General features: G+C 38.3%; 2 protein-coding genes across 6 annotated transcripts in view; both read left to right on the top strand.

The window, feature by feature from the left end:
- Positions 1-197: 197 nt before the first annotated feature.
- On the top strand, positions 198-14169 carry LOC138056907 (uncharacterized skeletal organic matrix protein 3-like). Of its 5 annotated transcripts, XM_068902851.1 has the most exons (12): positions 198-762; positions 6013-6224; positions 6696-6813; positions 8460-8557; positions 9144-9301; positions 9921-9952; positions 11433-11446; positions 11536-11608; positions 11772-11872; positions 12239-12317; positions 12960-13175; positions 13275-14169. In XM_068902851.1, the coding sequence occupies exons 1-12, from the start codon at positions 453-455 to the stop codon at positions 13397-13399; spliced, it is 1536 nt and encodes a 511-aa protein (XP_068758952.1). In that variant the 5' UTR covers positions 198-452; the 3' UTR covers positions 13400-14169. The 5 variants fall into 5 exon arrangements, 4 of the variants coding, with proteins under 4 accessions (XP_068758952.1, XP_068758950.1, XP_068758953.1 ...); XR_011133547.1 differs by lacking the exon at positions 11433-11446 and having other exon boundaries at positions 9921-9956; XM_068902849.1 differs by having other exon boundaries at positions 12960-14169.
- Positions 14170-20647: 6478 nt separating this feature from the next.
- Positions 20648-22500, top strand: part of LOC138056902 (uncharacterized) — a 6774-nt gene continuing 4921 nt past the window's right edge. The window contains exon 1 of the mRNA XM_068902844.1: positions 20648-20808. The gene's annotated coding sequence lies outside the window, so the exon portion shown is untranslated. The remainder of the gene's footprint in view (positions 20809-22500) is intronic.

The raw sequence follows: 22500 nt of genomic DNA, 5'->3' as shown, positions 1-22500 counted from the left end.
TATTCATAATCAAAGTGTTCCAACAATGTTTTCTCAAAATAAGAGCTTATGAAGAAAACATTTCTTACACCACATCAGTAATATTGGCGTTAACGATATAGCAATGATATTCTTACTTTGTATCCATGCAACTTTCAAAATAAAAATCTGCGATTATTAGCCTGGGTGATATTGATCGGGAAGAAACAAGCACAAAATACATTTGATAGCAAAAGGTTCATTCCGTGATACACCATGTTGTTTTCATCGCAAAACAAATGTCGTTATATGCATGGTTTCATCTGGGGAAACTTACTCGAACTAAATGCCTTCCGAAGAAACGCTTAACACGCCTACAAAAACGGTAAAAAGCTGGAGATACATCTTCGTTGAAATTAACAAGCTATCACAAAAAGATTGAATCTCGACGAATGATTTTTGATTACGAGATACGTCTCTAAACAATCGGAAACATGAAGATCTGTGGATTTCAGAAATTGAGTGTGTTCTTTGGCCACATCTTTGTGGTTTTTCTCATGAGCAACGGAATAAACGGTTTCACAGTTGTTCGCTCAACAACAACGATTGGAACCAGCAACGCTGATCGGTTTTCAAACCCATCCTGCGGATCTTTGGACTGCCTACCTCGTTTTAATGGCGTTCACGGTTCAAGTGGATGTGGTTCGAGTGATTGTTGCTTTTGCGAATGTGACCACAACAGTCCAACGTTTTTGATTTTAAATCATGATAACAGATGTGTGCCAAACGATGAAATTGATGAAGGTGAGGCCAAATAAACTAGATAAGCTCGTTTTGTTGATATTATCAAAAATAACGAAACGCAACGCTTAAAACTGGAGCTTATAATTCGACGACGTCTGACGATTGACGATATACTTACTAATGATACTTATTAAACTTTTTTGTGTGGGTGTGTGCAGGAAACATGTACTTTTTGAACTATGGTAAGTAGTTTTTTTTATTTATAACTAGTATAGATGCATATTTAGCATAGAACATAGTACTTATTCACATTTTTCGTATATTTTTGTCATTTTCTTGAATGATATTGAAAGGCGCTTTAGATATTTTTTGACAATAGCCCAATAGAAATTTATTAAATTATTATCAACATTAATCTACGGCGAAAAAACCTTCCCTTGAAAGCATAACTTTGCGTTCTTAAGTATCTCTTTGTACAATATGGGCAAAGTATATAACTTCATTGGCACAAATGCTTTCAAAGAAAAGAAACGTTGTTTGGTTATTTTCCTAATTTCCAAGTACTGCAAAGAAATCTACTAGAATGCGTTCCGCGTGCACGTGCAGTGCGATAACATTTGAATAATTCTTAATTATCTTGATAATAGTAATATTAGTGTCTTGAGGCGTTGTCATTGCCGAAGCTCTCGTGCCTCCTAAAGCATGCTGCATGCTCAACTTTTCCTATTAAAAACACTGATGATCACGTAGTCCCTCTTCAGTAATACAGTCTTACTCACAGACTCAAACATTGAAGTCAACAGTCAAGGATTTGTAAATGATCATACCTCGATAAAATCAACCCGAACTGAATAATGTCCACAAATCATTCCACTGAAGAGAACCTCTGATATAGAACTTGTGAGCGTAAAACAGTTTAACGCATTCAATGCCATAAACGCCATTAACAATGATACTATTAGATTTTTACTCTGTCTACCGGGAGACGATTTTAGCGATAAGGGTTAAGGTAGGTTTCGAAAAAACCATGGTTTCTCTGTGTCGTGTAATCCGCATCATCAAGTGCGCCTATTTAAATGAAAGGTACTAGGCAGTGGTGCTGTTTAATTTATTGCGCTGTAAAAGTTGGTTTCTAACTTCTGTCTTTAGGCAAAATCATGAAGTGTAAGAATGCAAAAAAAAAAAAAAACGGCCCTGAGGAGTTCTTCTCTGTAGTGCTGTTCATTTGTTGTACAAGATGAAATCCAAAAGTTTGACCATTCAAATGAAAGCTACTGAGCAGTACTTTCCCGTGGTGCTATTTATTTTGTTGTACAAGGTGGTTCTAACTTTTGAGTCTGTGGGTGAAATCCTCAAGTGTGACCATTCAAATGAAAGCTACTGAGCAGTACTTTCCCGTGCTGCTATTTATTTTGTTGTACAAGGTGGTTCTAACTTTTGAGTTAGCTACTGAGCAGTACTTTCCCGTGCTGCTATTTATTTTGTTGTACAAGGTGGTTCTAACTTTTGAGTCTGTGGGTCAAATCCTCAAGTGTGACCATTCAAATGAAAGCTACTGAGCAGTACTTTCCCGTGCTGCTATTTATTTTGTTGTACAAGGTGGTTCTAACTTTTGAGTCTGTGGGTCAAATCCTCAAGTGTGACCATTCAAATGAAAGCTACTGAGCAGTACTTTCCCGTGCTGCTATTTATTTTGTTGTACAAGGTGGTTCTAACTTTTGAGTCTGTGGGTGAAATCCTCAAGTGTGACCATTCAAATGAAAGCTTCTGAGCAGTACTTTCCCGTGGTGCTATTTATTTTGTTGTACAAGGTGGTGCTAACTTTTGAGTCTGTGGGTGAAATCCTTAAGTGTGACCATTCAAAAGGAAAGCTATTAAGCAGTTCTTTCCTTTGATGCTGTTTATTCTAATGGTTTTGTTTTTAGTAAGTGGATAAAATCCTCAAATGTCATCAAATAAATTAAAGTTGACACGGCGCTCTTTAAGGTGGTTCTGTTTTTCAGCTGTTTATAGCAACGGCACAACCGCGACTGAAGAAAGGATGTAATTGTCATGAAAGGCCAGCCCTGTTCCTCTTTGAAAAATAAAAATACAACGGCATTAAAAACAGGATGTGGCTGAGTTGTATTACTGCCTCCAAGGTGGAGACATACGTAAATTTTGCGCACGAAGTTAATTTTCTTTTGGCAAAGAACAATTTAAGCTGATATATGAAGGTTAATATGGAAATTGCTACACGAAGTTGTGTAATAAAGGTAAACATAAAAATTGCCACTGGAATTGAAAATCATCATTACACAAGCTTACTACGAAGCAGTCACTTATCTCAAACTAGTATAGTATCACTCCGGCAACGTTTTAAAAAATTTAACGGAGGTACTGCTTGCATGTTATGTAACTCATATAGTAACTACCTAAAGTCAAGATATTCGGTTATTTTGGACGGCTCGTACAGTTAAACTTATGGATACACAGGGAACTAAACGTCATCCAGATACGAGATACACCGCGATTTAATTTGGACACAACCACAAAACCACAGTAAGAATGTCGTGTCACTTTCAGTCAGTTTATACGGAAATTAGTATCACTGATTTGTTTATTAATGACGCATTAGGATCACTCTCTGTTATTTTTGATATTTATATCCTTAATGTTAAATACGCAACCCTTCACAAGCGGAAATTAAATGATCGAAGGTAGCTCTGCGAAGTTGCGCGAAGTGGAGAAAAAGCGCATCAGCTGGGTAGAATTCATTTTTCCGTGACGATTTTGCATTGGTTCTTTACCTTATATACTTAATTTATGTCAGGGAGTCAAGTACTGTCTCTAAGCAGCATTATTATTTCAAAAACAATATTGCTAGCTTTTATCTGATAGCTTCCTCGTGAAACATGCGAAATGCGCGTCTTGCGGCCTCACCCTGCCCCAGAGAATCAACTTAGAATCTATGCAGTACTGAGTGAGTTTTTCACGACGGTCATGGTGATTTCCTTAAAACCAATGTTTCTTTCTGACTGATAATTTATCAAAGACCATGCCTAATATAAAGAAACTGAATATACGGCTTATGTCTCTGATCTGTAAGAAAATGACTAGTGTTATAAAGTTTAGCATTTCAGTATCAAAAGTAATATTGTCCTGTCTGTTACAGTACATCATGAAAAGTAATCATTGGCTTACTGAAGATTCCGCGCCCACTCTAATCCACATCTTTGTGCCTTAAAGTTTTAGTTCGATGGCTTTCAAACAATCTGATGAAAATCTTTTCAAAATACAAGAAAGGATGCATAGTGAAATGTAATCGCATCAAACCAAAAGCTAGGGGATTAGAAGAGAGAATACGTCCACAACAGACCTCTTTCGTAATGGCGGCCAAATAAAATATTCTTTTGTTTTAATGCTAATAAGCCCTACTAACCTCGCTATGACGAGCAAATTTCAAAAGAATATTTCTTTCAAAACGAGGCCAGTAGGTCTAATTAACATAAATACAAAAGAATGTAAAGTTGGCCGCCATTTATGAAAGTGGTCTATACGTTGGTTTCTTCCAGTGATAATTTTCTTCAAACTAAATTCAGCCCGTGTTCATGATGCGCCACTACTCTAAGGAAGACAATAGGCCAGTTTCGTATTCTAACGGTTGGACTGGATCTAGCATGATGTGGAGGCTAATGCAGGTAAATTGAAATGCATTTGAAAAGATTTGCCCGCGTTAGCCTCCATTTCATGCTAGATCCAGTCCAGCCGTGATAATTCGAAAATGGCCTATTGATTGATTAACATTAGTTGCGCGACCACGGTTGGTACTACAGAAAAACTTCCCCAAAACTAACGAGGCGGGAAATGAACATATAAATTAAAAAGCGCTCGCACACTCTTCCTCTTCATACACATATCCAAGGTGAATTCACCTGGGAGAGAAGAACCACTCCCTATTCTGTTTCCAGGCATATACGTCTCGAGGCCTTTTCTGCCTTCATCGGGAGTAAAAACATAGAAATTTTTTTTAGAAAGTCGATGATCTCAATTTTTAGAATTTCATGTAACTATATAACTATCATGCAAGGTGATGTGTAGTGCGAGTTTAGAAATCCCAGAAAATCAACCTGACCTTTTCTTCTACTTATGGACATGGGCCCAGGCAAGGAAAAGGAATTTTTCTGAACATGTTGGATTTCCTGGGGTTTCTAACGCTATGTATTATCCTTTGATAGTTAGTTCTAGGGCTATCTACTGCTACGCAGCCAACTTACCCAACTTACCCTTCAATCTTTAAACTTTCTCTGTTTAAAATATCACTCATTCTGTGTAAACTTCTCCTAGGAGATTACAATGGAGTGGACTGACATTAGTAAAGCAGGTGTGGTCAAGTTTCAAGAGTTCCCCTCTCGTTCCCCAACCCCCCCCCCCCCCCCCTCCTCCCCCGCCTTTCCACACTCCCTTTCCCTCCCGTATAAGGAGCCCATGATCAGGAGCAAACAACGGCTCTATATTCCTATCACTGCGTTTCACAGGCCGATTTATTCTTTAATTTAATTTAATTTCCCGGCGAAAGAGTCTCCCTTGATCATGACGTCATGGCCTCACCTTACCGGAACTGCCGTTGCCATTTTTTTGCGTGCATTCCTCATAATACATTTTGTTTGCCCCCAAATTTTGCACGAACCATTGTTTTCAAATGCTCTTGGGACACTGCATACTCCCAAGAGCATTTGAAAACAATATTTTATGCAAAATTTTGGGGGCAAACAAAATGTATTATGGGGAATTTGAAAATAGAGAATAATTTTGAAATAGACCTTATTCACGATAGCCGCCATGTTAGATTTGATATTATCATGCAAATTAGCTATACACTTCTGAGGGGGCAAATAACACAAGTTCGAGAGGTTATAACGAACACCTTCGCCACACCGATGATTTGTTTCATGTTCATTGAATGTTTATCACCAAGAGCCTAAGTAGTAAAACAGAATGCTTGCACAAGTTACTTCGATTTTTTTAACTGAAAAATTAGCAGATAACGAAGTAGAAAGTCAAAATGTCGGAGGCAAACAAAAGATATAAAATTATTATAAAAGGTACTTAATTCTAAATTCTAAAATGTACTTTTAGCAATGTTTTTTAATTCAATATTTCGACGTGCCGATTTTCCGCAATTTGCCTTTCTTCCAATGTTTGCCTCCCAGCATAACACATGGCTAATTTGCATGACAATTTGAAAACCAACATGGCCGATATCGTGAATAAGGGCTATTAAATAGCTTTGAAAGTGACTTAAATGCTTCCGTTTTTTATTTTATCAAGCCTGCTCCTCGGACGACAGCCCTCTACGTGTGGCCGATATCACAAAATCAGGCCAGGTTATCGTTACCTTACATGACCCGCAATTCTGTAGGACTGGATGGACTCTCCAACAGTGGTCGCATGGAGTAAGTGGATCTCAATGGACCATAGGACCACAAAATTTTTTCAGTATCAAACAAGTGCAGGAAAGTGTTAACATCTTGGTGCTGTCGGTAAGTGCAAAAAACTCTCTGTTAGCCCATAACTAAGATGCGTTAAGGCAAAGATAACCAGCATACGAGCAGATGGTGGAGATTATCGGCGCTTTCCGTTTCGTAAAAAACTTTGGGATTTTCGGTTGAAAGTGAAATGGACCACTATCGAGGCAGTCTGATCAAAATGTCCCTTTCCGTTTGACCAAATGGCTGTTCCCATTCTCATAAAAAATGATTTGTTGGTCTTAATCTCATGAAAAGCACACTATAACGTAATGGACTCCCGTTCACTTAAAACCTTCCTGATCGGCCCGAAGCTTCTGCGAACGCATGGTGGACTCTTACAGTTTAGTAAAAAGTCATCTTTACCAGTTAGAATACTCACTGGCTGAGCAAATATCGCACGATTTCGAGTCAATCACTAAAGACGTAAGTCATCACAATTGAAACACTTTCTTGATTCCTATTTCCCTTCATTGATGTGTCTAGTGGAGCACAGGCCTTGATGCCAAGTACTCTGGCCTCATACTTAAAGTCCAGTTCAGTTGTCGAAATTCGAGGAGTCAGTGTTTGTTGATGAAGTCTAAAGGAAACTACACAATTCCAGGTACGAAGTTGATTAGAGGTAGTAATGTAACATAGTTTGTACGTTCTTGGAAGACACATATCAAGACAGGTACGAATTTAATATCCAACGAGTGTGAGCTAAGTTCCATCTCCATGTTAAATGTGTAGAGATTGGTGATCAAACAGTCAGACAAGCAGACAGCTAAGTAGAATATATATTTGAAGATATGCATGTCTATATACGCTGATACGTAGACAGGCAGACCGGTAGACAAGCATACAGGAAGATATGCGGATAGGTAAGGGAACAGACGAACAGACGAGCAGACCGGTAGATGAGCAGACAGACAGAATCATACGTGACTTGTGGAGAATGCGGAATCAAGGTGTCAAAGGCAGTTGAAACCATTGGCAGGCCTCTCCATTACTTGCATGCTCAGAAGCAACAAACTTCGCGAGGGCGTATGAATACCTTTCATTCTATTAATTGGGATGATAACAAGCCATTTTCTAACACTCTTGTATCTCTTCTACAAGGCGAAAATCAGGAGCGGCGAATTTTCCTTTTATTTTTTCATCATATCAAAAAGATCTAATCGCCAGGCTACCGTCGTTAAGAAAATCTTACTTAGGCTTTCGCGATCGTCAAGAACAAAAACAAGTTCTAAAAAGTATTTTCTGAAACAATGAAGATGATTCGTCGCTAAGTACCAGGCCAACGTCAGATTTATCAAGTGGCAAGAAATACTTTTTTTTTAATTCTTTCCTTTACCGATGTGATGTATGGTAGATGTGTTTATCGTTTACTTTTTTTCTAAAGGAGTATGTACTGTGCCATTATGCTGTACTGAAGAAATTCAACGAAAATAATATAGTCGTGTGTTGCCATTAATGTACAGGAAAGTAGCCAGGATATTTCAAATGGGGGAGGGGGGGGGGGGGTCACACTGTGTCACATAGGGGGTACTCACCAAGATTGTGGCATTTTCGCTACCTGAACATTATAGGTTGTTTAATTAAAGGCGCTCACAAAGGGGGAGGGGGGTCACGGGCACCCCAGAAGGCCCCCCCCCCTTCCCTAGCTACGCCCTTGCACACGACAGCATGGTGTATATTGCGAGTTTTTATCATTTCAGTCCAATTACAAGGTGCAGATGTTTTGAGGGGCAATAAACATTGTTTTTCACTATTTGAAAAACATGACGGCGTTGCAAGCAAATCTTGCAATGAAAAGTTAAGTAGGGACGTACCACCCCTACGATCATGAGGATTTTTATGAAGTATTGAAGTACAGAAAAAGAACATGGAAATTTCCATGTTCCTTTCCTAAGCAAAACTAAAAGGTACATGGAAGTCCATGCATTTTTTCGTTCTGCTTAGGAAAGGTACATGAAAATTTCGTCCTGCTTAGGAAACGAACATGGAAATTTCCATATTCGTTTGCTAATTGTCTGGTAAAGGAACATCTTTACTAAGATGGACGTAAAGATATCCACCTCCCTGTGTTCATTTGCCACTGTGATTGCCAAAGTAAAAGAAATTGGTAAGGTAATAAGTAAAATTGCTACAGATTGTCGTTTTAGAATATCCCTGATGGTTTTAGAACGTGTTCAAAGCTTAAGTTAACTTGAATATTGCTTGTTGTATTCATTCCTTTCTTTCGCCTCGAAATTGTGAATTTGCCAGGAACTTCGCCATCATTGAAACCAAGTGACTTAGCAGTAGACGTAACTGGAAAGAAAGCCAAGCCAACGAATATCAGTGGAATATCCTCTGGATCAAATGTAAGCTATTTTAAGACTTTAAAGCAGGTTTACTTACCAATTATTAAAAAAAATAATTACATAAAATTACTTGTTATTCAATTTAAATCACAGTTTCCAAGCTAATAATAAAAGTGTTAAAGTCCTACGTCCTGTTTACCTCGTAAAACGTCCTTTTTAAAAGCACTAAGGTCATAATCAAAATAATGTCAGAGTCTCGGACTTAATTTTCACAATCGTACCTCTGAGACTAATTTCATGAACTGAAAATAATTGTTTCTAATCTTGGCTTTCTTGCTCATTTGGTTGAATACTGAAAAACATGAATTTTGACTAACTCTCGGACTATAGAACGAATATAGGCCCCGTATAACAGACGTTGCTCTCTATCTATCACAGCAGAACTAGCCTCTCTCGTTCGAAGGTACGAAAGACAAAATAATTCGTTGGATAGGAACTAGCAGTGTTCATTGCAACCGGAGGTTCATCCACTCTTACTTAGTCAACCCCACAGAAAAAGCAGTGCAGAAAAGACACTCTGTTGTCAGTTCACCTGGGCGTTAACGTTTCATTTGATGTCCGTTAAATTTTATAATTGCATGTTAAGGAACAGAGCAGAGCAGAACCGCCCGCTAAGACACAAAGAAAACTGGAGGGAAAACAGACTGGCATTGTCGTTGCTGGAGTAACCATCTCTTTGGCTGCTGGATTCGTCCTTGCATTTGCTACTTTGTTGTTGTTCAAGAGAAAGCAGAAAGAAGCCGTGTGAGTGATAATTTCAATATAGTGAATTGAGGCGCGGTGGTTCAGCGAACAGGGCGCTTGATTTGCATACGTTAACTATGTCTAATAACTAAGGGCGCATTGCTTTTGTATGGAAAACCCGGTTGTTCTGATGGTAAATTAAATGACACACTTTCCCAGTGGAAAGTTTTTGGAAAAATAAATACTTTCACAGGTATTCCTCGTTTCTCGTTTTTGCAGAAATGATGAGAGAATCCTGTATCATCTGCTGCCTCCTCGATTAGTGCCATGTTACTTGGACGCGAAAATGTTTGTTGTTATAAATCGTTAGCACTCGTCCCGTTCTGTTTTGATCGAGGGAATTAAATTGCTTTCTTCCTTTAAACAGGAAATTCTAGCTGGCTTTTATAGTCAAATGGGTGAGCGCCCTAAACTTGTCCTCTGTGGTCCAGAGAGCTTCTTCCTTAGTTTTTGGTTCAAAAATATTTTGCTTCCTCAGCAAATATTTTCTCGTTTACAGCACGCGCTGAGGAAATATTTCGGAACAATCTTTCCTCGTTTGCGGCTGCCTTAACTGAACTTGTCAGTAAGTTAATGATAAGCACAATTGTTCCTCACTTTTCACCATGTCTTTCTATAGGGTTCAAGGCAGAAGAAGACCTAACGCTCCAAGTAAGTGTTTTGAAGCTAATGAAAATTCAAAAAACTAACGGTAATTACTACGTGAACTTAAGATTCAAGCTTATTTTTTTTTGTCATAATTTTTTTTTTATTTCATTCATCGTCCAAAAACTACAAAATCGAAGTCATTGATCCGATCTACCAAAACTACATTTGAATCACAATTCTGAAGGAAAGCAAATAAACTATTGAATTCTTACTCTCAAGAGTCCGTTTCTTAACTTAAGTTCCAAAGTTTCATGTCCAAAACCCCAGAGTCCCGGTTAAAAATAAAAACTTGTTGATCCAAAATTCCAGAGTTCGTGTCCAATCTATAATTCAAAAGGTTCCTTCCATTCTCGTACCAGCTTGTACTGCCGAACACAGTTCTTATACTCTATTGCTCGATAGAAGACCTTTTTAAGTTCATATTTAACGATTATTTAGTATAACGCGAAGTGATTACGATCGAATAATCAGAGAGAAGTAATAATTGAATAGCACAATTCTAGAATTTTGAATCGTTATGTACTAAAGAGCTATTGTACCATGTTCCACAATATGCCAGCCTTCTGCGTGTGTAAGGTGAATGCATAGTTTATGAAAGGTTTTTTTTTTCAGGCGAGCTTAAATCACGGCTAGTTTCTTCATTTGTGATTGACTTTATAACAGATATACGTATAGAAAGCTGCTCCTCTTGTAAAGATAAACAGTTGCGCATTTACCCTAAGCTTAAAATAACGCTAAATTGCTTAGACTTAATTAAAGGATTCCTGTTGGATATCAAGATGAGGCATGTATTTTGTTTGGGGAAAGAAACCGTATAGAAACCTTGTTAAGAACCTCAGTGCTATATATATTTTCACCTCGCGCTAGGTCGTGAGCAGGCTTAACAATCAGAATATACCATACTAGAGACCGATCGTTTTCGATAGAAAACACTGAACATTTATTATTATTCATTCAAAACATTTCCCCGTTTCCGATTGGTTAAAACCACACACATAATTCACCATAACCAGCTGCTGTTCACCAAATTTGGAAAGAAACTTCAAAAGTGCAGCCCGCTGCAGATTATTGAACCGATGACGTCAAAATGACGTCAAAAGTGCAGCCCGCTGCAAATTATTGAACCATTGACCGAAAAAAGCTGGGGACGAGATTGTGTTATTTTTGTTCAGCAGAAAAATGGCTGCGAGTAGGTTAAGAAGTTTGAGCGAAGAAAATATTTTGAATGAATAATAAAGCAATTAATGAATTCGGCTTTCGTAGAATATTAAGAATTCTGCAGATCTCGGAGGATGTGATCCACTTTGGCCTTCGGCCTTGGTGGAGAACACCCTCCTCGACCTGCAGAATTTTTCATATCCTACTCAGCCTCATTCAATAATTGCTAAATATTTAGTACTTCCAGCAAGAAGAGAACTTAATAAGCCACTTCGACAACTATAACGTATTAACTCTCATCTGCTTTCTTTTTTTTTGTTTTCAGATTTGGGATACGAGGTAATTTTTCGAATTCAGAGTTAAATAAGGCACGGCCACGTACGTTTATCAAATATCTTACGAATCGTTTTATTGCTTTTCATACCCAGGAACCTATTAATCGGTGGAACTCCAACGCTCGAGCTCGCGCTGAACCGAAAACAACAGTGTCCTCAAGCTTCCGTGAGTATAACTGTTATGTGACACGAATCTTAAAATGGTTTCACTGTGAATGACTCTACCATTTCTTCAAAAGAAATTTGACAATTCTGTTATAAGCATTTGAAACTGAATTAACGGTCACATGTTACGTCAAAATAACAATACAAGTGTCTTTTCTCTACAGTTAATGAATTTTACACCTTGGATTGCGTCTTGTCGCTCGATGGGAGCGATGCGGAGACAAAGGTTAACAGAATGGGTCCCCTACCACCCGTCCCTGGCGAGGTAAATGGGTATATTCTAGCTGTTTCATCATTCACACATTTCTATTATTATTATTATTATTATTACTATTATTATTAATTTACGTTGCACTTTAACTGAGCGAAAAGCTTAACAGGAATTGATAAGAAAGTTTGAGTGTTGGTTCAAAGTCTTGTCGATCATTACCTGCCAACTACCGACTATGTCTTGTTCTAGAAAATAATACACTCACCCATAAAAATGTTACCAACATGACTAAACTCAATTAAAATGACGGGTTCATCAGATCAGTGCTGAAAAATGTTGTAAAAGCATTTTTCAAAGATATTTTTCAAGAGAAACGAATCGGAATTGTCAAACCTAGCATTTTTAATATTCACCTTGCAGGAAGGGATATATGAAGAACCGGTGTTTAAACGGAATGTGGCCTACCAAGGCTTGGCAGGAGAAAACAAACCACAAGATGGTAAGTTCTGAATTTGAGTCTGGTTTTTTTTGCTCTGAAAAATGTATACACGACACTTCATTCGCATTGGTTCATGTATTTCCCATCTTTGCATTGTGCCATTTATTTGGAGCAAAGCACAGTGAAGAATTTGATAATTTTTCCACATAAGAGAATGCGAGTTTTGCACACACACTTAAAAAGTTAATCATCACAAAAACCCACTTAGGGCATATGAATTTGCTCACATCGGTCGGCGTATCAGATTGGAGTAAAGAGTTTTCTTAGATGTGACAAGCCCATTCAGAAGTTCATCACTGGCCGGGGTAATATATCACATATCCTCTCGCTCCAGGTCAGTAACCCTTACTAATTCCTTGTACTGACCCTTTGACAAGTAAATTTATTTTAGGAACAGGTTTTTACAGCGAAAAGTATCATATTTCCCTTGCCACTGAAATAGCTCTGTTTTGATTGGCTTTCACAACAGTGGGCGTGCTAAATCTCCCAAGGGAGTCGTTGTATAAATAAATCTACTCGGGAAAGGTTTGACTCCTTGGCAAACTTGAAGTATGGGAGATAAAGATTCCCCTTGATGGCTCCTGATCCAGTAAAGATATATTGATGATGATGATGCCAAGGTTTCCTCTTTCATATTTTTAGGAGTTACAAGTGATGCGTCGTCAGATAATGAACCGCAACCACCAGAATATAAGATCATTGAACCAGTCAACTCTGACGATAGCGACGAAGAAGGTCACAACGAAGACGAAGGTCACATTTACGTAAACGACGGCGTAGACGAAGAGGAAAGTCACAGCTTCGACGGCGTAGACGAAGACGAAGGTCACGGCTCCGACGGCGTAGACGAAGACGAAGGTCACAGCTACGACGGCGTAGACGAAGGGGAAAGTCACAGCTACGACGGCGTAGACGAAGACGAAGGTCACGGCTCCGACGGCGTAGACGAAGACGAAGGTCACAGCTACGTAAACGACGGCGTAGACGAAGATGACGGCGACGACAGCGATGATGACGAGGACAGTTACGCTGACGTCCGAGACGACAACGATTACGACGATACCGTGAGTGTACGCGGATGATAGAAAGCTCAAAGAAAACGACAAAAGGACGCTGTTGCATTGAAATGGAACTATCCAAGACGTTTTAGTTTCCCAGCTATTGTGTCACGTCGTTTTAACAAAAACGATTACAGTTTTTTACTAGTTTTTCTGTTGATAGTAATTCCTGCCAGATTCACCAAACGGAACGAGGAAACCCATTTTGAAGAAATGGTCGTACAGATCTTAATGGCAGTGAGTTTCTTGAGCAGTATTTTTATCAAAATAAATTTCTGCAACTATATCAATTTATAGGGATTGAAATTATTACTTTATTAAACTTCAAATTAAGGGAGGGCAGAGAAGAAACCGTCAAACAGAACACAAGACAATTAGAAATAGTATAACGTATCAAAGACATTTGCACTGAGGAAAGAACTATGTAAGTGTTTTAGATTATTGTAGTTTTTAACGCAGTACTCTGCGGTTTGAGCTAACTCAGTTGGCGTTGTATAGCACCGGTATCGCAAAGGTGAAGGGTTAAAATTTCATTTATCCTCATAAAATATCTCAGACTTTCCTTTCGATACTTCTCAAGTCACGTCCATAAATGCATTGATTTAAAGTGCGAACAAATACAAGTAAATGACGTGATATCTGCGAATTATTTTCCAAGTCAGAGTTGGCTCTTGCGATCCAAGCCTAGCCCCTTGATACCATTCCATATTTGACTTGTCAACTGATGTCTCATGGCTCTTGTTGATGTATTAGATATTTTTCAAGCGTTATTAAATTAATCTTTTTGTATTAAACTCGCTGGGAGAAGTTTATTACGCATTGGGCGTTCAAGTTAATAAGTATTCTGCAGATGCGGCGCGAATTTTTTAGCACATACTTTCGCGCGTTGCTCTCAGGAACAACGACGCGAAATCACTAAATTTGAGGTTTGGGCGACAACGTGAACATACAAATGTGATCTTTTCATTCACATTTTTTACTCTGAAACTGCTCGTACCAATTTTATTTTTATGATACGTCACCCAAATTATACGACGTGAACCAGATGGAATAAAGAAAGACTTAACGATTTTGCGAAGTTATATTTTGATGTGACGTTTTCATCAACGTTGCCGTCGTAGATTTTAATGACCCTATCTTGGATACCGTAACAAGCCATCAACACAAATACGCGTCCGGAGCCATAACCACGAGCCTACAATTCCAATATAGGGAGCTTAAGCACGCGTGAGACGCGGGCGGCAACCGGAAGTGAACAGTTTTCCCTTTTAACTTGTCTTCACACAGCCACATTTACATTGATTGCTAAGTATCTTTTCTCCATTAGAGATGATTAGTATAAAAATCTGTGAGACCGTACCACTGTCCTGTCACGTGAAATGTTCTCTTCCGATTGCCGTCCGCGTCTCAAAAACGCGCGTGCTTAAGCTCCCTATTAGGTGTATGTTACGGCATTTTCCCGGATAAAGCTATTTTTGGACGAGCTCTTAAATAAGATTTGGCTTGCACGAGTGACGATTCTCAATCCAATGGGCAGTAATTTCTCATGCAAGACTTGTGATTGGCTGGTTTCGCGGGAAAATCAGCCTAAAAATAACTCAGTCTGTAAAAACGCCGTTCCACAAATGCATTAATGCTGTACGGTCCTGCTCATGAGTTCCTACGCGCGCTTATTATTGAAGATTAATCGAGACGGGATCAATCCCATACTAAAAAAAATAGCACGTTAATCATTAGAAATATCGTATCAGTAGCCGCAAAGACATTCTATTCAATTCAATGTATACATTGTATACATCGTGAAATGCAAGAAAAAAGAAAAGTAACAATTCTCTTCTTCTCTTTCTTGACCTGTCACAAGTACAAAGTGCCGTATTTCGTAATCTGGAAAACACTGTAACAAGCCCATAAAACCGCCATTTTTCCCGTTTTCGTGGCATTTTTCGTGAGGACAACTAAAACGTATTATTAGTAATGAGAAAAGATGTATTTCTCGATGTTAACTGGCGGATACAAGTTGGAAAACTGAATAACATTTCCTTTTTTCATTTTGTTTTTCAACGGAGTTTTCGAAACCAGGAGTGGAATTCATCTTCACAGACAAGAGATTTAAGTGTTCAGATGTGTCTTTTACACAATTTTCTTATGAAAATCCGCCAGTTGGCTCTTAACCTTTTAAAGCCATCTTTTTTAAACTGTCCACAGTCCTCTATTTTCCCGTTTGATCGTTGAGATCGAGCACAAACTTCCGCCATCTTTGTTTTTAAACAGCGATCGCGAACTGGGGAGAGCGAAAGCGACAAAACTACCGAGTGGATGGGGGCAGAGAAAGGGTTTCGTCGGGAAAAATATATTTTAGAATAATATTTCGATTTTTCCCGCCGAAACCTCCTCACTTGCCCCACCCACTCGGTAATTTCTTCGCTCTCGCCAGTTCGCGCTTGCTGTTTAAAAACAAAGATGGCGGGAGTTTCTGCTCGATCCTGACGATCAAACGGGAAAATAAGGGACTGTGAACAGTCTACATTTTTTCAATGACAATAATAATAATGAACTTTATCATATAAACAACAATGAAATAACAAGTGAGCTTTCGCGCGAAAACATGACATTTTCACATGTGAAAAGATCACTCACTGTTCCTATGGTTACATTTGAAAATCGCGCCTTTTGATGCCTTTCGTGAAGTGATTTAGCATTTCATTGGTGTTTATACAATAAATAGAATATTGTATGGCCGCTTGGAGGTAAGGTAGGAATACTCTCCATTTTTTGTTTTATGCAAAAGACTATCACAGCTAACGAAACAGTTAAAACAGTCGTAACTAAGAAGCCTGAAAAATTCTCAGTTCAACTGGTTAACTTGTTACGTCAAAGAATGTGTGCACGTGAGCAAACATGTGCGCAAACATAGTGTATAAGATTGGAAATCGTTCCGAACCGGAAATCGTCAGGGGCACCCAACGACCAATTTGTTGTAAAATGTATTATTATACCCCAGTTAATGTAAATAAATGTTATTAAAACATTTTCAGGTGTTTTTCAGAGTTGCTGGGAAAACATTATCTGTTCCTTTTTCCCAGCAAGACACACAAGAAATTTCCCAGCCAGCTAGATAAAATTGGTTGGTTTCCCAGCCAGCTGATCAAATTTATTTCCCAGCCAGGAATTCCGCGCGCTTTCAAATCCCTCGTATGTTTGTGACTACTCTCTGGGAGAGGGAAGGGGTTTTATTTATTTATTTTTATTTATTTATTTTTTTTTCGTCGTCCTCAGTCTTCAGAGTTTCTACAGCCAGCTCGGGTTGAAATGCTAGTAAAAGTCAGTAATTCCCAGGCAAAACCTCTATCAATAACAAAATTTCCCAGCCAGCTCATCGAAACACCTGTATTTTTGCCAGCCAGCAAGATTCCTCTGGGGAACAGATAATGTGAGGAACAGATTCGTTGGCTGCCCCTGAATCGTGCCCTGATCGAGTCCAGTGTGCTGTTGCATCGTAACTTTGTTGCCGTTGAAGTTTAGTTGTTTTATTGTTGTGTTTCCTCTGAATTATCCTGTACCATCGAGACGAGTTTCTATTTATTAAGAGATTGTCACAGTATTTCAAACGTTGTAATCATTGCTACCCTTTGCTACTGAGAACAACAAAAAAAATGATTTGTGTGTGAACAAGTAAAATGCTTGGTAACAACAATATAGTCATTATTTTCAGATCTCTATGAATATCGATATATTTTTAGCCTGTTTGAGACAAAAAAAAAGCTGAGTAAAGGAAAATAACTTTGTAAACATTTGTGATTCTAGGTGACGAAATCTAGAGCAATATTTTTTGGTTTCTATTAATACAAGGACACTTTCTGTTTTCCCAATAAGACGAAGACAACCTAACACTGCCATTATAACTGAGTTGTCCTTTTATGCTTTCAGAGTTTTGTAAAAAATTCATATTAAAACGAAATGAAATTATCCAAACCTCTCTACTAGAACTCTGAACTCCAGTCTTAATTTATTTATTGTCAACTATTATTTCAAGTCTTAACTGATTAGAGTGTAATGTGAAGTGCTAAGTTTCTACCCCATATGTAGAACCATGTGAGCGTTCGCCCTGCTGATGAAATCTAACCCGAAGGTCGTGGGTTCAATTCCCACCCCGGTCAGAGTTTTTCTCTGTCCTTGTGTGGGCCCGTTTCTATCACTAGGGCTAACGCTCACATGGTTCATATGGGGTAGAAACTTAGCACTAGTCACATTACACTCCAATCAGTTAATTCTGTTCAAATATAAGCGCTACACGTCCAACGTTTGCAAAAACGTAATCCTTCCTATTATTTCAAGTCACAAGCATAAAGGGTGATCTATGTAATCAGTGGCAAAAGTCTTGGGATACTCACACTTACTTGACCTTACTTAGTTTGAATAATTGCCCGCGAACCTTCCCCCCCCCCCCCCCCCCCAGAACAATGTTGCCAACAGTGAAAGACATTTCCTTGTCAATTTCAGCCTTTAGTGGAATTTTGAAAGTTATGCTTAGTTTATGACGTCTGAGAGGTTTTCAGGCCCATTCTGGCATTAACGTCCCAGCCACTGATTGTAGTATTGAATTGAAGAGAGGGGAAATAAATTGAAATGGATTCACATTAAATGTTTATCTAATCAAATGATGTCTTTTGACGAAAGGAAGAACTAGAGCACCGTACCTAAAGAATTTCGAAAGCTCAGCCTGATGTTTCGTAGTGTTACGAGCACTTCTTCAATCCGCTGTGAGGAAGGGCTTGCGCTCAAAGCGTCAGTTTTCTGATTTCTTTACCATATCAACTAAGACATTTCTGTGTTTCATCGACGCAGCATCATAGTAGGTTGTTTTGAAACTAAACTCCTTTATCTACCAAGAGGAAATTTCGCAGAGCGGCAGAATACTAAGAGGGAGCCATGATCGTTAAAAAACTCAACGAAAGAAAGTCAGCCAAGTCCATCGGGTCGTTTTTCAAACATCCCGCATAAAACGCTTTTCATCTTCAAAAGAAAAGCGTTTCAAGTCATGCAACCTTACAGTTGTTTTGTTTTCTCTCGGGTTGAAAATATATTCAAAGATCAATTCTTCAAAATGAACAGATCTCAGTTTTACGAACTGCTTATAGGGCTCGAAAAGCTTCCGAGACCAACAGACCCCAGAACACACTGCCGGTAACCCACTGAGCTAGCCTTGCCTCTCTATCAGCGGGATTTCGCGGTAATTTAACATTTTTTATTCCTGCTTTATCGTTTCTCGGCTTTAAATTAAGCAATTAGCAAACCCTGAAGTTATGTTTCCGCGGCAAGCGATCTATTTATATTCATCATTTTACGTAAAGGGATATCACTCTCTAAAGATCATCCATTTTACTTTCTGACAGAGAGTAGCAAATTTTGTATGTTTGTGAGTGTTAATAAATAATATATATCTGATATTGAGTGTTATAAATGCCCTGTATGGCCATGACAAACCAACTCTCTTGAATTAAAAAGTTATGTTTACTAAATGGTAATTTTCCAAGACAGTAATGAATTGCTCGTTACATACCTAGCACAAACCAAACGGTTTCTATGGCGAGGTTCATATAATTTCCTTAAGGTCTGGATTAGTAATTTCCTTAAGAAAGTAATAAATTTATTTATTTATTATCAACTATTATTTCAAGTCTTAACTGATTAGAGTGTAATTTGAAGTGCTAAGTTTCTACCCCATATGTAGAACCATGTGAGCGTTAGCCCTACTGATGAAATCTAACCCGAAGGTCGTGGGTTCAATCCCCACTCTGGTCAGAGATTTTCTCTGTCCTTGTGTGGGCCCGTTTCCATCAGTCGGGCAAACCCTCACATGATTCATATGGGGTAGAAACGTAGCACTTCACATTACACTCTAATCAGTTAAGTCTGTTCAAATATAAGCGCTACACGGCCAACGTTTGCAAAAACGTAATCCTTCCTATTATTTCAAGTCATCTGTCTTTTAATGCCGCGTAAAAATAATCTCTTAATCAAATTCTCAAGCTTTTTCTAAACAAGCATAAAGGGTGATCTATGTAATCAGTGGCAAAAGTCTTGGGATACTCACACTTACTTGACCTTACTTAGCTTGATTAGCCTTTAGTGGAATTTTGAAAGTTATGCTTAGTTTATGACGTCTGAGAGGTTTTTAGGCCCATTCTGGCGTTAACGTCCCAGCCACTGATTGTAGTATTGAATTGAAGAGAGGGAAAATAAATTAAAGTGGATTCACATTAGATGTTTATCTAATCAAATGATGGCTTTTGACGAAAGGAAGAACTAGAGCACCGTACCTAAAGAATTTCGAAAGCTCAGCCTGATGTTTCGTAGTGTTACGAGCACTTCTTCAATCCGCTGTGAGGAAGGGCTTGCGCTCAAAGCGTCAGTTTTCTGATTTCTTTACCATATCAACTAAGTCATTTCTGTGTTTCACCGACGCAGCATCATAGTAGGTTGTTTTGAAACTAAACTCCTTTATCTACCAAGAGGAAATTTCGCAGAGCGGCAGAATACTAAGAGGGAGCCATGATCGTTAAAAAACTCAACGAAAGATACTCAGCCAAGTCCATCGGGTCGTTTTTCAAACATCCCGCATAAAACGCTTTTCATCTTCAAAAGAAAAGCGTTTCAAGTCATGCAACCTTACAGTTGTTTTGTTTTCTCTCGGGTTGAAAATATATTCAAAGATCAATTCTTCAAAATGAACAGATCTCAGTTTTACGAACTGCTTATAGGGCTCGAAAAGCTCCCAGGACCAGTGAGGCGAAACAGACCCCAGAACACACAACAGTAAGACCAGTGTTTTAACCCACTGAGCTAGCCTTGCCTCTCTATCAGCGGGATTTCGCGGTAATTTAACATTTTTTATTCCTGCTTTATCGTTTCTCGGTTAAATTAAGCAATTAGCAAACCCTGAAGTTATGTTTCCGCGGCAAGCGATCTATTTATATTCATCATTTTACGTAAAGGGATATCACTTTCTAAAGATCATCCATTTTACTTTCTGACAGAGAGTAGCAAATTTTGTATGTTTGTGAGTGTTAATAAATAATATATATCTGATATTGAGTGTTATAAATGCCCTGTATGGCCATGACAAACCAACTCTCTTGAATTAAAAAGTTATGTTTACTAAATGGTAATTTTCCAAGACAGTAATGAATTGCTCGTTACATACCTAGCACAAACCAAACGGTTTCTATGGCGAGGTTCATATAATTTCCTTAAGAAAGTAATAAATTAATTATTGGTTTATCGTTTTTTGGCAGAAATAGCATTTTACTAAGGCTTAAAATATACTTCAAGAATATATCAACTGCGCCTTATCTTTCTTTGAAGTGGCCGTGATTTATTATCCGGGGGCCGATTAAGTCAGGTTACAGAAGAAGGACTTCGTCGATTTGAAGGTAACTACCAACGTTTTACTAGAGATAACCTTTTTCTTCGAACTGGTGATAGCTTATAAACTTAGACCAATTTTCGAGTATCTATACTTATAACAACTGGAGGAGGTTTCTGAAGGACCGTTTCCTTTTGTTGAATATCGCCGGCTGCCGGCAAGATATTTCAAAACGGATATGAAAATGTTATTAGCACCGAATATTTCATGGGCTGCAAATATTTCACCATCACGGAAAAGAGTTAGAGTGTCCGTTTCAATACCAGAACGTAATCATCAAATGGGCCATGGGTTTGTCTTCCTCTGTAATTTAAGTATTTATCTTTACGGAAATTAACGGAAAGTTGTTTCTCACTATGTTTGTGAACAAATGAAAGCAACCACGATATCAAATGGTAATTCAGTTTTGCGAATCAGATCTAGCTGGCATTATCGAACTATTTTATAATTAACGTAAGGAAATACCTGAAAAAGTTAAAGAAGAAAGAGACCGTAGTCTATAATTTAAGTTTATGTTCAATTTGAATTCTCTATTCGTTGTGACGCGTGGACGCTGCTATCGAAGTCAAACGAGCAAGAGGGTTTGTGTTACAACCATGAAGATAGTAAGTTTGTATATGAACTAAGCATATAAAATACTTTCCTTTGACATGTGAAAAATCAGGTTTTACCTCCAGTTAAAAAAAATGACTTGAATTTTTTATTTAAGTGTCACGACGTGGTTTGCTAACCAAAACCGACCATAATAGGGCCGTTTATACGAGAAAAAATAAGCCGCGGCTTACATAAGACGCGAACACCCCGTATAAATGGTACAAATTCTACGTTCACGGCTTTCTCAAGCCGCGGCTTATCCTGGCCTTGGAGGTTATAAATGAATGAAGGGGTAGTTTCTAAAGAAACTGTGGTGCTGCGTCGGTGGGGAAGTAGTATACAAAAATTTGGTTTTATCAACGGAGTTGATAATGTAAATTGGCCACCGTACAGAGATTAGCTTTAAAATCTCTGTACGGTGGCCAATTTACATTTGATATTCCGTTGATAAAACCAAATTCTTGGAGGTTATACTCGTATAAACAGTGCCTTTCGCGTATTATGTACGCCGCGGCCAGAGTAAGCCGCGGCTTATTTTTTCTCGTATAAACGGCCCTATTGTGGTTAAAGTGGTTTCCACGTAACAATTTGATTTTGTTAGTTTTTCTTAAGGCAGGAATGATATCAATCATTGAGTAGAATTTACAGTAGATAAGAATAATTTGACTAACACTTAATGGAAAAGCCATCAATATATAACTTTGGTTTGTACACGAGCTACTCACAGTTATACAATATAAACCACCGCTTCTTCTAGACCATAAGAATTAGTATGTTCCTTACCACCGCGTTTAGTCGTGGTGAAATTAAACAAGGAAGAGAGAGTTTTACAAACAATAGGTTACAGAGAAACACACTGAATTTCTTCCAAGCCATCGAAAATTTTCGAATACTGATAGTTTTCCGAGTATACTCGATTCCCTGTAGAAACAATTGCAAATACGTATCTTAATTTAACAAGCGGTTGCGAAATGCAACTGTTTTAAAACGACAAAACAGACGCGCTCCTTTGTTAATCCAATTCTTCTGAACACGTGTTTGTTTGTTTGTTTGTTTACAGTTCTGTATGTTGTCCTCTCTGTGTACTCACAGCTTTTTTCTTTTT

This window comes from Montipora capricornis, chromosome 7 (genome assembly GCF_036669925.1).
Source record: "Montipora capricornis isolate CH-2021 chromosome 7, ASM3666992v2, whole genome shotgun sequence".
Lineage (NCBI taxonomy): Eukaryota > Metazoa > Cnidaria > Anthozoa > Scleractinia > Acroporidae > Montipora > Montipora capricornis.
This window is presented reverse-complemented; position numbering and strand designations above follow the sequence as displayed.

What these genes read in the sequence shown, in the direction of transcription:
- LOC138056907 (XM_068902849.1), top strand. Translation starts at nt 453, where the DNA reads ATGAAGATCTGTGGATTTCAGAAATTGAGTGTGTTCTTTGGCCACATC. An exon ending in GAATATCCTCTGGATCAAAT is followed by an intron (nt 8,558 to 9,143) that starts GTAAGCTATTTT and finishes TTGCATGTTAAG; the next exon opens with GAACAGAGCAGAGCAGAACC. An exon ending in AGAAAGCAGAAAGAAGCCGT is followed by an intron (nt 9,302 to 9,920) that starts GTGAGTGATAAT and finishes GTCTTTCTATAG; the next exon opens with GGTTCAAGGCAGAAGAAGAC.